This window comes from Macrobrachium nipponense, chromosome 31 (assembly GCF_015104395.2).
Source record: "Macrobrachium nipponense isolate FS-2020 chromosome 31, ASM1510439v2, whole genome shotgun sequence".
In the NCBI taxonomy this organism is placed as follows: domain Eukaryota; kingdom Metazoa; phylum Arthropoda; class Malacostraca; order Decapoda; family Palaemonidae; genus Macrobrachium; species Macrobrachium nipponense.
The window spans coordinates 62,112,133-62,129,796 of NC_061093.1; the positions used below are offsets into that span (position 1 = coordinate 62,112,133).

At 36.9% G+C, this 17,664-nt stretch overlaps 2 protein-coding genes across 2 annotated transcripts in view; one reads left to right on the top strand and one right to left on the bottom strand.

The window, feature by feature from the left end:
- Positions 1–17,664, top strand: part of LOC135207051 (cubilin-like) — a 252,388-nt gene that overhangs the window by 48,097 nt on the left and 186,627 nt on the right. The window lies entirely within an intron of this gene.
- LOC135207043 (uncharacterized) lies at positions 5,640–9,615 on the bottom strand. Its single transcript, XM_064238673.1, has 3 exons — positions 9,467–9,615; positions 7,257–7,370; positions 5,640–6,361 (listed from the first exon to the last, which is right to left on the bottom strand). The coding sequence occupies exons 1-3, from the start codon at positions 9,592–9,594 to the stop codon at positions 5,899–5,901; spliced, it is 705 nt and encodes a 234-aa protein (XP_064094743.1). The 5' UTR covers positions 9,595–9,615; the 3' UTR covers positions 5,640–5,898.

The window sequence follows — 17,664 nt, forward strand, 5'->3', positions numbered from 1 at the left end:
CATGAGAGACAGTTGGCGACATCCCTTTTTATTGATGAGCTTGGCGACTCGTTTGCGTTTCTTTTTTTCTTTTGACTTTTGTAATGTTTACCGCTTTCAAGAAGCATATTACTCGATTTCGTCTGGCTTGAGACAGCTGTTTCACTGCCATCTTGTTTTGCTTTTGTCAAGTCTAGGTGTATGTAGTCCATTATGTCGGTCTTAGCTTAACAAACAACACACACACGCACACACACACACTATATATATGTAACATATAAAGACTGATAATATAATATATGATATGTATGAGACATTGTTGTACATCACCTGCTTTGACATTCCTTAGAAATTAGGGAGTCATCGTTTTAGCTCCCCATGGAGACTGAGTGTCCGAGCAACAGCTTAGAAATGCTGATAGGTCTTGAGGTGGTGTGATCCTTACCTAAGCAGGTCAACGATCGTCTGTAGTTATGGGCATTCGTCAAAGGTGACTTTGAAACCAGTTTCTGGCAGTTTAAAGGCATGAATGAAGGGTGTGAATTCATGTGTACATATGAGCTATGTCTGTTCATAATAGCATGTAATTAGCCAGAACCATGGAGACAGTTACGAGGAGAGAAGGCAGATGCCGGGATGGCTCTGCGAACGTTTCTTTTATTATGTGAGTGAAACTGGCTGGAAATGGGTAAGAATTACTATGCTTTAGCCAAAGGTGTGGCTTGACTGTATTTTTGATATTTTGTAAAGATGTTCTATTTTATCTAATCTTTTGACTTTGTCTCTACAATTGTGTATGCTGATTAGTGTGTTCTCCTGTTCTTCAAACAGGTAGTTCTAATGGAGGGAACCATATTCTGGAGAAGAGAGAATGGTGTTTGAGTAATTACTGGGAGAGTGTTAATTACCGGGGGTTATCTGAGTTATCTGAACTGTTATCATTACATTTAATTATCCTGTAAGAATCTGAGTTATTCAATTAATACTTTGCTTTGAATATATGTCTATTTTTGTAGTTCCGACTCTGATTTGATGACCTAATGAAATGGAGGGGAGGTATATTGAGAGAGAGAGAGAGAGAGAGAGAGAGGGAAAGTGTTACCAAAACCCCAGTTTGCCGGCCACTCTGGCTTTCGCTACCAAAAGTGAATAATGGAGGCGGTGGCCCCGATATTAGTTGGTGCCAGCGGTGTTTGAACAAAAAAAGCCTTTTATTAGATTGGTATCAGCTATAAAATGCTGTTTTCAGAGTGTCTGGTTGTGGAAATGTGTTAGATTTCAGTTAATAGGTGATAATGGGTAGAGAAATATCCATCCGTTAGCTCTGGTAATGGGAGAGGAAAATTGAACTAGGCTCAGCATTTTGCACAGGGTGAGATACTTTGAGGGTGTCGGTTAATCAGTGAGACTTTGTGAGGGTGCGCTGCCAAGTGTTTTCTTGCTCATAATACCGGGTCGTTCGAGTGTGTGTATTAGTGTGTTTTTTTTTCTCTCGCGCTTAATTTTGCGGTCGGGTTTTCTCTCCATTGAAGGCGTAAGCGTTACGATTTGTTTCTTTTGAGGGGCTGGTGTTTTTTTGACTTTGTGTGTGAACAATTTTAAAGGGGCAGTTCAGATTACAATATATTTCCCTCAAAATAGCAGAATGTGTTAAGTTTTATATTAGCGCATGTTTAGAAGAGACGCATTCGTCTTTGTTTTAATACATACGTGTGTATATGAATGGTTTTACATACAGTTCAGTTCTTGGGGTTGCTTGAATTGCATTCTTTGCCTTGGAGAGAAAGCCCCCGCTCGTTCTTATGCTCTCAGCAAAATTTGTGCTGACGGACCATGGTAATGGGGGTGAGTTTGGCCTTGAATAAGAAATTTCAATGCCATGGAATCAGCTGATAACCACTGGGTTTTGATATGACATGCCCGTTGAGTTTCTTTTAGAAAAATTGCCGAAAACATCATGGAGCTAAAAATATCAGAAAGAGCAAGCAGAGGCAGATTAATAGTGCCCAAAACTATACTAGGAAAACTAAGGAAAGCACACAGGACATAAATCCACTACACAAGTCTATTCAATGCGTTGCCAGCTCATCTGGGGAATACATCAGGAACGAGCGTAGATGTGTTTAAGGATAAGCTCGACAAATATCTGAGCTGCATCCCAGACCATCCAAGATTGGAAGATGCAAAATATACCGGAAGATGCATTAGCAATTCTCTGGTAGACATTAGAGGTGCCTCACACTCAGGGACCTGGGGCAACCCGAACAAGATGTAAGGTCTGTAAGGTAAGGTAAGGCAAGGTAAGGGAAGGTCCTAAATTCTTGGTTCCGTGGTTCGCCGACGAATTTCTTATCACCTAAAAAATTCCCTTTCGGTTAACATATATGAAAATGTATTGAAATTCCGAGATAGAGCGAATTAGATATTAAAGGAAATTTGTAGCTTCATGCGTATGTATGAATCACGGTGATGTGATACACACACACACACACACACACACACACACATATATATATATATATATATATATAATATATATATATATATATATATATATATATATATTTGTCGAGCTTATTCTTAAACACATCTACGCTCGCTCCTGATATATTCCTCAGATGAGCTGGCAACGCATTGAATACACTTGCGTAGTGGATTAATGTCCTGTGTGCTTTCCTTAGTTTTCCTAGTATAGCTTTGGGCACTAATAATCTACCTCTGGTTGCTCTTTCTGATATTTTTAGCTCCATGATGTTTTCGGCAATTATTTCTATCTGTTTCCTGAATTATCATGTAGGGTTCTCTTCTCCTATCTAGAATATATAATTTCAAAAATTGTAATCTTTCCCAGTAGTCAAGATCCTTAACGTCTTCTATTCTAGCTTTAAAGGACCTTTGTACATTCGCTATTTGTGTAATATCCTTTTGGTAGTGTGGGTACCATATCATATTGCAATATTCAGGTGGACTACGAACATACGTTTTATAAAGCATAATCATGTGTTCAGCTTTTCTTGTTTTGAAGAGCCGTAACAACGATAAAGAAGTCGCAATGGCTCTTACCTCATGAGCTTTTACACGAAGCTGCCGTAAGGAGTCATCATCACACGTCTCATGTGCTTCAGACATTCCCATTTTAGCTTTGCATTTTACCAATAGAATTGCTTTTTGATCATTGCATAACATGTTCCTATTCAGCATCACACCAAGGTCTTTAACTGCTTCCTTATTCGTGATAGTCTCGTTATTAGGTCCCCTATATGCATATAGCTTTCCTTCTCTATCTCCATAATTTATTGATTCAAATTTATCAGAGTTAAATACCATCCTATTTACTTCTGCCCATTCATATACTTTGTTAAGGTCTCTTTGTAGCGAGTTCCTATCTTCATTACAAGTAATTTCTCTACTTATTCTTGTGTCATCGGCGAAACTACTCACTATCTGTTTTCTGTTGTGTAAAAATTCTTTTATCCATCTTCCAACTTTGTCCACTATATTATGTTTTCTAATTTTCTTTTCTAATATATTATGGTCTACCTTGTCAAAAGCTTTTGCAAAGTCTAGATAAACCACATCTGTTTCTTTTCCGCTTTTCATATTTTTATATATGTTCTTACGATGGACTAACAGTTGGGTTTGTGTACTTTTTCCGGGTACAAAACCATGTTGTCCTATATTAAACAAATTATTTTTTATTAAATGTTTCATAATATTTTTCTTCATTACCCTTTCATACAGTTTCATAATATGTGATGTTAGACTCACAGGCCTATAGTTACTTGCCTCTAGTCTTGATCCACTTTTGAAAGTAGGGGTAATATATGCTAATTTATGCTTATCATAAATCTTGCCTGTATCTACACTTTTGCAACAAAATAGCTGATCCATTTTTTATTTCATTAATAGCCTGCACAATATCGGCTTCATTAATATCTGTCTGATAAATATTCACTATTTTCATCCCTTATTTCTGTATCATTATCTTCATTATCAATTCTAGGGGTAAAGTCTCTCTTATATCTTTGTGCCAATATGTTGCATATTTCCTTTTTTTCATTCATTAACATCCTTTCATTTCTTAGAAGGCCTATTTCTATTCTTCTTTTATTCATCTTTTTCGCAAATGAGTACAATAGTTTGGGGTTTTGCTTGATATTTACCAGGGTTTTTTCTTCCAAGTCCTGTTTTTCATTTTCTTTTGATTGTATAATCTTTTGTTCTGCATTTCCTGTCTTACTTTTTAGTTCCATCACTTTCCATGCATTCTTTTCTTTTGCAAGACAGTGAAGCGCTTTAACCTTGGCATTTCACTATAAAACCTTTTCGACAGTGTTTCGAATAGTAACGCAGGCAAAGGAAAACTCGCTTTTCATTATTTCAAACAGGGATTCGCTTTTCATTTTCCATTTCAAATTTTGTAGAACTTACGGATTGCTCCGGAACGTTTCATGTGGGTATACTACAAATCCACTCCTTTTCTAGGAATCCTCCCCAGTAGGAGCCAGAGTACTTGCAGCAGGGATGCCCCCCTCCCCATGGTGCTGCCTTCCTAGGAGGGAGGCAGGGCTTCTATATTCTTAAAAATGCCCTAAGATGCACCCCTGGCGGAGGACCTTATTACAGGAATGGAGACGATTTCTCCCTTGGGGAAAACTCACTAAGAAGGATCTCCAGTTCAACCCTCTTCGATACAATCCTAGAGAAAGACAGGACACCTTGGGCAAGGGAGCTCTCCTCTAGGTCTGCGTATTCAGGAGTGAGAGAGGGCTCCTTCCAAGGCCAGGAGGCATCCCAAAAAAAGGAATGCACCACGAGGGTGGAGACCAAATCTCCTTAGGGAAGAAATCCTTTAACGTTTGCCTTCCCAAAGGGAGCAAGTGCAGCTCCCCAAGGGGGGCTCCACCTCAGGGGCTGCCTTCCCAGAAGGAGTACAGGCTACTGGCAGGCTAGCAAGCATCCTAGAGGAGGGCTTTACCACAAGCGTTGGGGCCCTAAGGTTCCTAGGGAAGGGATCCCGTGAGAAGTTTCAAAGCCCTTGTTAGTGATATCTTCCCAGAGAGCCGTAGGACATCGCAGGTAAAGGTGGACAAGGATGTGCTGCAGTGAAGGAGGATGGAATAAAAAAGTAGGTGCAGGATGTGAAAATGAGTTTAGTGGAGGGAAAACGTATAGTATTTGAGATATATTTTAAGATGGGAAGGAAGCCTGTATTGGAAGAAGAAGGAGAAGAGAATACTTAGAAGTTGCTAGATAGATGTAGTGAAAGAAGTATTTGGAAGAAAGAGCCTTTATGTCCAGGATGCATTAGGGTGAAAACAGTATGGAGGTGAGTGGCTCAATGTGTGTAGGGAGCTCAACACATTGCTGATGAACCTTCGGTGTTGATGATTAATATGGATATATCTCTGGAAAAGTCTGCACAGAGGGTTAATCCACAAATCAACAATTGGAGTGTGAGTGGAGCCGTGACTACCCTTTTTCTTTCTTTGCGACATCAGACAATGATAATATATGTATTACACACACACACACACACACACACACACATATATATATACATATTTATATATATTTAATAATATATAGATAGATATACATGTATGTATGTTTACATATGGATACATCGTTATCAGATAAATGTTGAGAAAGAAACATAATTAGTTTTAAATGGTTTACTAATCAAAAGAATTGAACAGGGGTATTTTCATTAGTTGAATTTACCAGAACTTAACACACATTTGTAAATGCCAAAAGCAAAGAAGCATATTCTTCAAAAAGTTGAAAGGTTATTACAGTTATTAATTATGACTTATTTTATTTTTCTGTCATCATCCTCATCATAATCGTCCTTGCTGGAATAGTCGTTTTGGCCATTTTCCAGTTGCTTCCCTGTTATGTAGTGACTCCTCATAATCTCTAAACTAAATCACCTAGCCTGTCTTCGGCGGACTCAACGCTGTCTTCGGTGGTCTCTTCACTGCTGCTCCCGCCAGATCTGTTTTCACCTATCCTGTCTTCGGCGGACTCAACGCTGTCTTCGGTGGTCTCTTCACTGCTGCTCCCGCCAGATCTGTTTTCACCTATCCTGTCTTCGGCGGACTCTACGCTGTCTTCAGTGGTTTCTTCACTGCTGCTCCCTCCAGATCTGTTTTCACCCATCCTGTCTTCGGCGGACTCAACACTGTCTTCGGTGGTCTCTTCACTGCTGCTCCCTCCAGATCTGTTTTCACCCATCCTGTCTTCGGCGGACTCAACACTGTCTTCGGTGGTTTCTTCACTGCTGCTCCCGCCAGATCTGTTGTCGCCCATTCTGTCTTCGGCAGACTCAGTGCTGTCTTCAGTAGTTTCTTCAGTGCTTTCATCCGAGCTTTCACCGGAGCTAGGAGTGAAACAGAAATCAAGATAAATAATACGTTCATGATATTTTAGTGTTATCAACAATAATATCTGACTGATACTGTCACTTCGTTCCATTTTCTCCTGGAACTTAAAAGCAGTAGAGGTAATATGTGCTTGTGTTCATGGCTATAGGCTATCTTTTAGGAAGACATTTTTTTTCAGTGTGGAGTGTAGAACTGTGGATGGTGGATTGAAGCAAAGCTTGGGTATTCTTTTATGACAGTAAAGGTACCTAGGAAAGGTGACCTAACTGGATATGGTAACTATAGAAGCATGTTTACTCTATTTGTGAGGAATATATTCAGAATGCTTATTCTCAGGAGGTTGGAGAAATAAATTGATAAAAAGCACCGGGATGGACAAGCTGGTTTTAGAAAAGGCAGCAATTGTACAAGTCAAATCTTTGTTTTAAGGCACACTGGACATTGTTATATGGAGTTGCAAAATCCCCTTTTGATGTCTTTTGTCAATTACTCGAAGGAATCGACAACGTTCACAGGACAACATTATTGACGGGTTTGCGTCACTAGACATTCTGCTGTTTTAGATTAAGCTGACCTTTTGCCAGCACGGGCTCTTGCTCATAGAGCAGCCCTTAATGCTAGACATTCCTGTCAATGCAAAGCCAATTGAAATTATACATGGAAGAAGTAGTTATGAAGCTGATACTGATAGGATCTTGTTAAGAGATTTTGCATTTTTTTCACTCTTTCTCTTCGCCCAATTTATAGGTTTTATGATGAGGAAAGCGGTCGGATATGGAAACAGGTGGTTTAGGTTGTTTTAAAGATTTTAAGTTGAAGGTCAGAATATGCAGATAATGCTGTTTCAATAAGCAGAATAAATATTGTGACGTAATCAGTAAAGTAACTTACCGGACTAGAGGAAATTCCACTACATGGTTGAGTTTCTGGAAAATGTCCATGGCTGCCGGCATGGCGGAAGTACCGGCAATAACCGCCAGGAGGCCCAATAACACGAAAGTGACTCTGAAATGAAATTGGTTTCTTTAGTGATGTTGCATTTTTCCCCTTAACTCTGAGACATTAGGTAACTTGATGTTCTTGAAAAAAATATAGTTTTTAAATGTTATATTCTGATGTTTATGGACGGTCAGGACGTTGAATTCTTCTTATGGTGAAATGAAGTGGAAGCCTACATGAAGTTAAGGAAATTATATCTAAGAATTATGAGTGTTTGAAAGACACCACGCGGAGGTCATTTTTTTTGTCAGCGATGAAACAATTTAGAAAAAATATGAACAGTAAGCGAATACAGGAATATGAAGAACTTAGTCGATTAAATCAGGAAACAAATCGTTTATACTACCTTTTACTATGTCTTCACATCTGGCAAGTTCATGTTATTAACGAAAAAAAACATTATAGCATAAATTTTGTGACCAGTTCTCTCTTTCTGGAATTTAAACAGTGCTGATAAACTGGCATTTTAAGTCAGTGACCATGCGATATTTTATAAAGGAGCTTACGGGATAAATATTCACTATACAATGAAGATTTTTGTTTGTGTGCGACTATGAGATATCACGCTCAGTAAGTATCGGACACACAAATGGTATTTCAATAAATTTTTAAGGACCAACATCTCTTCAAAAAGCGACAGACATCAGGAGGAACAGGGAAAAGAAAAATGAAGAAACAGCTGAATGGAAGTTCAATTTGCGATGGGCAGAAGCCTCTGTGGAATGGCCGACCTCTTAATTTTTATTGAAGAAGAAGGAAAGATGACATACGAGGAAGAGAGTGAAGGAGTATTCTGTGAAGAGAAAGAACGTAATTTATTTTTTTTCTCTTTTATGGACAATGTTTTCATTTGCAATTTAAAGATTTTTGTCTTTGTTTTGAATAATAATAATAATAATAATAATAATAATAATAATAATAATAATAATAATAATAATAATAATAATAATAATAATAATAATAATCTAGAAAAACTAGAGGTTGAAGTAGCTCCAGGACTCATGCAGAAGAGTGTGATCCTAGAAACGGAGCAAATATTAAGAAAAGTGATGGACTCCTAAGGAGGCAGGATGCAACCCGGAACCCTACGCTATAAATACTACCCAGTCAAATTGGTGGACTGTGATAGAGCAAAAAAAAAAAAAAAAATGAAAAAAATAATAATAGATGGAAATAACATCTCACCAATATTCAGGAAGTGCAATATGAAAGACGAGACCATAAACCACATAGCAAGCGAATGTCAAACTCTTGCACAGAAGTAGTACATAAAGAGGCATGATTCAGGAGCAAAAGCTCTCCACTGGAGCCTCAGCAAGATACACCAGCTAGCTTGCAGTAATAAGTGGTACGAACACCAACCTGAGGAAGTGATAGAAAGCGATCAGGCCAAGATTCTCTGATGACTATATGGTATCAGAACAGATAGGGTGATACATGCCAATAGACCAGACGTGACGCTGATGGACAAAATCAGGAAGAAAGTATCGTTCATTGATGTTGCTATATCATGGCGCACGAAAGTAGATGAGAAAAAAAGAGATAAAATGATAAGTATCCAGAACAGAGAATAGAAATAAGAAGGATATGGGATATGCCAGTGGAAACTGTAGTACCCATAATCACAGGAACACTAGGAGGCACGATCCCAAGATCCCTGAAAAGGAGCGGGGAAACGCTAGATGCCGAAGTAGCTCCAGGACCCATGCAGAAGAGTGTGCTATTAGAAACAGCAGGCATAGTGAGAAAAGTGATGGATTCCTAAGGAGGCAGGATGCAACCCGGTACTCCACACTATAAATACCACCCAAGTCGAATAGGGTGACTGAGATAGAAGAAAAAAATGATAAAAGTTCGGAAAGTAAAGGATTTAATTGTTTAGAAAGTGTTAAAACTTATTCTACCGTTTAAAATGTCGGCACAGGGAATGAAATGAAGAACTGGTAGGAAAGTCTACCGCTAAGATTTCACTATATTAAGTTAGCGAAGTGCACCAACTTTTCTCGTAGGAAAGAGAGCAAATGTATTTTCATTCCTGAATTTGCACACACACACAAAGAGAGAGAGAGAGAGAGAGAGAGAGAGAGAGGACTGGATCCTACCTCATTTCTGCGGCTAATAGACAGCGAAGCTTCGAAACTTGACTAGTTGGAAAAGCAGACGTTCCCTTGATCGACTTGATCGAATGCTGTGAAGGCGCACTTTGTGATGGTCCTATTTGTACACTCATATATATACATACACCACAGGTGCAACAACATGCCAGCTATTTCGAGTGGCGAATGCTACCTCGGATGCAAACGATGCCTTGAATGCAATGAATGAATTTCTTTATTTTTTTGGGACTGGACGCAGTATCTTGTAAAACTAATTTTACACGGGGATGAAAAGTGTATCACTGCAAATTAATATCGTTAGGAAACTCTGTACTTTGTACTTGACAACTTAGTTAAATGTGACGTGTGATTATTCAAAACACTTGTGGAAGCGCGTGAAACTGAATTGAAAATTTTCAGTAAAAAAAAAAAGCAATATACCTCTGCTTCCCCGGTTAAATTTGAAGCTGGCATACATTGATAAAGTAAAAGATCAACAACATCGTTAATGATTATGATAATATTTATTGGAAAGACCACTTTGGGGTATCTTTTGTTCATTAGCAATTGTTATTATCACTTTTAATGACGCTGGCATTTGTATCCGGTTCCTCAATGAATCTGACTAGTTCTTCGTTGCCTAGGTCAGTTAGGTGGGTCATTTACTTAGGACCTGAGAGAAAGAGGGGCAGGTGGTTACCAATCAAGAGTTTATAGCCAATATTTTTTCACCTCTTTTACGCGAATGATATTTTAAGCATAATTAATGGAAAGTGATGCTGTGGGAATTAAGATAATTTCAAAGGTGAACTATCGAATGCGGTGTCGTCTCGTCTACCGTATACTTGATCCCAACATTGTCAACCGATTTCGAATTTGGGTTATTTGTCTCATGTTTGGGAATTTCGAATGGAACTGTTAACTAGGGCAATTTATGAAATGGCATTGGTCAAACCGGGAAGGAATTTAAAGATTTGCAGGATTCGTGGATGGCGCCTGTCTTCGACCTGAACTATGACACTGTTGCATCATTTTCTTAGTAGGCCTCGATTATTATTGGTGGTGGTCTGTGATGTACTGATGAATGGCCAACTAACAGGTATCATTATAAATGGACGCAAAATTGTTATTCCTACTTAAAAAAAAGAACATATGTCAACGACGAGTTTGAAGTAAAAGAGGATTTCGGGGTCCTGCAAGGGATCCTACGTTGGGTTCCTGGGATCCTGAGGAAATTTTTCTTCCCTAAAGTTCTTGTTCATATTTTCCCCAAATTTTCTTATTAGCTCTTATTTTTTATTTTTTTTTCTTTGCCCGGCACATTCTCATTAACTTCTCAATTCTTTCATTCCAACAATTTTCCACTAGTTTCTCTCAAACATATTAAGGCATCGGGAACCAGCCTCTTTTCCCTTCATTGACCACATTAATTGCCTCATCTTGCCATTGGCAACTTGCAGGTTCAAAGTTCCCCAAGGAAAGACTACCCGTGTTTCAGTTCACTCTGCCATCCGAATTTTCAAAGCTGTCTTCTAAAGATTGGCTTCATCCTCTCAATTCTAGAATCAGTTTTAATTTTTGTAAATAGCTCAGACTTGTCTTGGAAGGATCGGAGGCTTCAGTGAGATATTCTTTAGTCTCCATCTTGTTTATGATTGTGAGCAGTATTTTTGTGTCATTGGATTCATCCTCTCAATTCTAGAATCAATTTTAATTACGTAAATAACGTCAGACTTGTCTTGGAAGGATCAAAGGCTTCAGTGAGATATTCTTCAAAGTCTCCATCTTGTTTATGATTGTGAGCAGTATTTTTGTGTCATTGGATTCATCCTCTCAATTCTAGAATCAATTTTAATTCCGTAAATAACGTCAGACTTGTCTTGGAAGGATCAAAGGCTTCAGTGAGATATTCTTTAAAGTCTCCATCTTGTTTATGGTTGGAATATGACTTCCACAGTTATATGACTCCTCCTGTGTTTCCCTCTTCCAAGGATGAAACTATTCAATCTGGACTTCACCTATAAACTGCTTCTCTCGAGGTCCGACAGGAGTGAGAAACAGTTGGCGACATCCCTTTTTATTGATGAGCTTGGCGACTCGTTTGTGTTTCTTTTTTTCTTTTGACTTTTGTAATCTATACAGCTTTCAAGAAGCATATCACTCGATTTCGTCTGGCTTAAGACAGCTGATTCACTGCTGTTTTGTTTTGCTTTCGTCAAGTCTAGGCGAATGTAGTCCATTATATCGGTCTTAGCTTAACAAACCACACACACACACACACACACACATATATACATATATATATATATATATATAATATATATATATATATATATATATATATATATATATATATATATATATAAATCACCATAACGTGACTGGAATATTTTGAAGTAATAAAAGTACACACTACTGATCAAGTAGACGAAAGCTCCCGTTTTTGAAGAATTTTTTGTTACACATCTTACAAAAGTGTGGACTTTTATTGCTCAATATATATATATATATATATATATACTATATATATATATATATATATATATATATATATATATATATAACACACATATATATATAAATAATATAGTAATAATAATAATAATAATAACTAATAATAATAATAATAATAAAAGGACCCCACAAAAACGCCAAAATATAGAAAGTAAGTACTATATTACAGAAACAGAAGAAAGAGACAGCAGTCTCTTAAATATAGTACTTACTTTCTATATTTTGGCGTTTTTATGGGCTCCTTTTATTAGATGGAATTCTTTTGTAACAGAACTTTTGTACCAGTCATATATATATATATATATATATATATATATATATATATATATATATATATATATATATGTATATATATATGTATATATATTAAAAAGTATATATTAAGTGAGACATCATTTTGCTTATATAAAATTGGAGGAAAAAAAAACACTTTTTTTGACCTTATTAAAGCTTTCCTACCGTAAATTCTTTGTATCTGTTTGTTATAGAGGTCATGTTTTGTTCACGATTTACTTTGTTATTATTCAGAACTTCGTTTTAGTTTTTATATATTTAATTAATTTTATTATTACGCTTTAGATTCGTGTAATCTACAGCTTTATCTTGGTGATTATCTACAAATTTCTTTAATCATTAGCTTTGGTAGTTGAGTTTTGCTATAATGAAATATCCATGACTTATTTTCAGCATAGAGATGGGCTTATTATGGTTTCAATTTCCCTATATTTCGCGTTTAAATAATTTTTTAATAACAATAAGTCACCCTGGAACATATCCGACAGAGTAGAAAATTCTCGGGCTGATTTTTCAAAAAGTTATTTTTCCTTTCCTTTTCTCCTTTTTGGACTTCTAGGTGGGCTACATTAACAGTGTATTGTACTTTCATTTTTAATGTCTTAGAGTTGAGTTGAAAATAGAATATAGGCCAAAAGCCAAGCACTGGGACCTATGAGGTCATTCAGCGCTGAAATGGAAATTGACAGTTAAAGGTTTGAAAGTTGTAACAGGAGGAAAACCTCAAACCAGTTGCTCTATGAATCAAGTGTTAGGAGAGAGTGGAAAGTAAGATGGAAGAAAGAGAATATGCAAGGAGGCATCGTAAAAAGGAACGAAAGGGGTTGCAGGTATGGGCTGAATGGAGGCTGCAAAGAACTTTAAGTAATGCCTACAGTGCACCGCATGAGGTCCACTGACGACACTACCGCCCCTACTACGGCGGTTTAATGTCTTAGAGGCCAAGGTGAAGAAAGTGTTCAAAACGACCTGTGTCCAAGAATATAATTGGTTGTTGATGGCCCCGTTCGTCTCTGTTGGTCGCCATACTCAAGGCCTCTTATTTCATGTACTAACTTCTCACTCTTATTAGTCGCTTTATCGCCAGAATTGAGCATTGCAGAGGTCACATTCGGTTATTCAGCGTTCGTACCGTAAGAGGTAGTGGATTCATAGGTCTTCTCCTTTCTTCTCTTTATCACCGTTCATTGCCACGTGAGTCATGGGTACATTTACATCCCGTAATCCTTATGATAATGTCTGTGGTGCGTCATGGCCACTCTTTCGTTAAGCTGAGTTGAGTTTACACTAGGTTTCACCCCATGCTGCATGCGTAAGACTCATCACCAACTCCTCCCAAATTCTTGTTAACCCAGAATTCCTTGAGCGTCGAATTCAGGTGGTCTGACTGGAAGAAATAAAAAAAAAAAATTGTGATGCATTGAATTTTCTGAAATCCTCATTTCATACCTATTCAGGTACCATTTTTTATATGCTGTGATAATTATGGTAATCATTAGTGTAGATACTAATTTCGAAGTTCTTTTACGATTTATGTATCGTGGAAAATGCGGATAGCTTGTTAATACAGTTTCAACAACTCTGTCGTACATAAATCACTTGTCCATGAGTAAAAGCTTTTCCGTGAATCTAATGATTCATCAGAGGATCAGCTGATGAGTTCTTGGTCACTAAAAGAAATAGTTATTGGAGATGAGGTCAGCATGATTCAGAAATGTTTTCAGCTGCATAATTGTAGAAGGATGTAACTTAATGGATATTCTTCAGGTATGACATAGTTCAAATGTTTTCATACGTAACCTGGGCTTAGTTCTGAAAATGAATGCGCCTAAATGGAAACTGGACGGGTCATTAGAAATTCGTTCTTATTGTGAAGCAGGTGTGGGAGAACTAATTATCTCTGGAGTTTTCACTCAAATTCTCGGATTTTACGACTAAAAAGTCCTCATAATTGGCTGAAATTTATTCGAAATTTCAGAAAGAGACCAGATGTTTTGCTGGTGTGACGCAAGCCTGGGGGCGTTATTACATATTTGCTTTGGCATTCGATTGGAAATCAGGTTATTCAGACATGTTCAAATAATCGAAATGCTTATTGGTGTACCTTTAATTGCGTGACAGATGTTTAATCATACACGGGCTGCCCAAAGGACACGGGTTGAAAGATCGAGATTTTGTCTGTTTTTCATACAACTTGCTGACTGAAAATTAATGGTAAAGAAGGTGATCCACGATTGGCTGATAACCTTGTCACGTAACTCAAAGTGTGGTACCGAAGCACAGGACATAAAAGGTCCCCCCCCCCCCCCCACCAAGAGACAGAGAAAATGCAGTTATTTGCATGTTAGGTGTATTGCCTCAAGTATATTATTAATGTGTATATTGGAAACAAACCTTCTTTCAAACATGTTTTTATTAAATATAATGGCAGAATTCACAGAATTGATTTTATACAAATCCTCTATTTCACAGAATTGATTTTATACAAAATCCTCTATTTCACAGAATTGATTTTATACAAAATTCTCTCAATTCTTCTTATGATTTGTCTTTCTGGCACTGGTATTGGACAGCTGCTTAGTAATACCAGCGTGCCAGAAAGACAAATCATAAGGAGAATTGAAAGAATTTTGTATAAAATCAATTCTGTGAATTCTGCCATTATTTTTAATAAAACATATTATTATTATTATTATTATTATTATTATTATTATTATTATTATTATTATTATTATTATTATTATTATATATTATTATTATTATTTTCACTGATTATTTTCCATATAGCCTTTTCGTCTTCCAAATATTTGTGGTGCATATAATTTTTACAAAGTATTTTTATAGCTCCACTTTGGTCGTTAGTTTCGGTCGTTCTTTCCTGGTGCCATTTATTCATGGAGTCCCGCATTTCGCGTTCGACCATGCGATTTGAAAAGTTATTATTGATGAGGACTTGTGTAGACCTTTCGATCTCCCTGGTGGATGAAACCTATTCATGGGGAAGAAGCACACAGTGGACCACTGACTTGAAATTCAAGGTTCCAAAGAATGTTTTGGCGAACGGTACAGATCATATCGAATGACAGTAGGAGACGCTATTCTTTTTTGAGACTGCAATGCCTTTTATTAAGATGGTAGCTAAGTAGATGATAGAAAATTAGGTGATAATGATAGTCGCTGGTGCCGCCGAATTCGTGACTGTTACATGGTTCCATGACACGTGTAACAATAATATTGCTCAGCAGTCCTATGACGTGATAGCTTTAAACCATATTCCCATATTTGCTTGAGAGCTTTAGAGTAATATAATGCAATGAAAAAGCATTTGCAACGAATCCTTCTGACAATACCACCCGATGCGTACATCAGAACCCAGATAATTAATTCATGACACTAATTATTTTATTGGTCAAGCTGGAGAATCGCGGGAAAAGATAATTTAGCCGCTTACAAATATCAGATTAAGTATATCTTAGTTTAACCAGACCACTGAGGAGCTGATCAACAGCTCTCCCAGGGCTGGCTCGAAGGATTAGATATTTTTGCGTGGCTAGGAACCAATTGGTTACTTAGCAACGGGACCTACAGCTTATTGTGGGATCCGGACCACACGACATCGAGAGATTAATTTCTAATCAGAAATGAATTCCTCTGATTCCACGGTGGCAGAGAGGGACGCGAACTCTAGCTACCAAATCAGTAGGCGAGCAAACCACCCACTCGTCCAAGCGTACAAAATGCATGAGATATGAAAAGGGTAACAGTGTAATTTATGTTCATGCTACCAAATACACTCGCCAGGGCAATTATTTAAAGTTGGCTTATCCTAAAAATAATGGAGTCTTGTTTCATAAAAGGGAGTTTCGATAAGCGTTGGAGTATCAGCTGATGGGTATGTATAAACAAAGATTCAATTATTTCAGAAGTCAATTACGTAGTGGGCGGTTTTTAAGAGTGTGGTATGTCTAGACCAAATAACTACAGAACGGTATATGCCTATTAACTTTTCGTTATGTAATAGCACAGGTGTGAGGGCAGCTGTTTAACTCGAAGCTCAAGATTTGTAAATGACGCACGCACTCTCTCTCTCTCTCTCTCTCTCTCTCTCTCTCTCTCTCTCTCTCATAAATGAAGGTTAAGCCTACCATTTCTTTCCTACAGTTGGCAGTTTTTAATGGTCTGATTATTCTTCGTACTGTGTTTCACCAAAATGAATATGATGAGACTAGTCAAGATGCATATTATATTATATGTCTCGAGGAACTCCAGAGATACACATATATGTATACTTACTCACACACGTTATATACATATACATATACGTATAAATATATATATATATCTATTTATTTATTTATTTATTACGTTGTAATCACTGAGGTATTTTTTCACGATTGAGTATACTCTACGTGATTTTAATTCACCTCTCCAGAGGGTGATAATAGCATACTATTTCGTTTCAACTATTTGATTCTAAAACCAAATCGAAAAGTTTTGCAATATGGATTACAAAAATGACTTGTCTCCAAAATAGAAATGTTAATATTGAGCAAAAAAAGTATTGAATTACATATCGATCATCCACTTAGAAATATAAAACAATTAATGACGCAGCTATCAAATACAACGAGTGTTTTGTATTCTGACAATATGAATTTTCATTTCCAGAAGGGGCAATTCATTCCGCCAACTTCATTTCATAATGCAAAAGCGAATTTCCTTTCTGCCAAGCATTTATTAACAACAAACGTTTACTGATGTTTTGTTGGTCGATTACTATATTAACAATAATGCTACTGGTCAAAAGGGAGGAGCTTCGAGCGCAATTATGCTTGAGAACTTGAAGTATGTCTAGCATACATACTTCAAGTTCTCGAGCATAAATGTTCTTGAAGCTCCTCCCTTTTGACCAGTAGCATTATTGTTAATATAGTAATCGACCAACAAAACATCAGTAAACGTTTGTTGTTAATAAATGCTTGGCAGAAAGGAAATTCGCTTTTGCATTATGAAATGAAGTTGGCGGAATGAATTGCCCCTTCTGGAAATGAAAATTCATATTGTCAGAATACAAAACACTCATTGTAGCTGATAGCTGCGTCATTAATTTTTTTTAATATTTCTAAGTGGATAATCGATATGTAATTCAATACTTTTTTTGCTCAATATTAAAATTTCTATTTTGGAGACAAGTCATTTTTTTCATCCATATTGCAAAACTTCTCGGTTTAGTTTTAGAATCAAATAGTTGAAACGAAATAGTATGCTATTATCACCCTCTGGAGAGGTGAATTAAAATCACGTAGAGTACTCAACCGTCGTGAAAAAACTTCAGTGATTACAAGTAATAAATAAATAAAAAATAAATAAATAAATAATTAAATAATTAAATAATT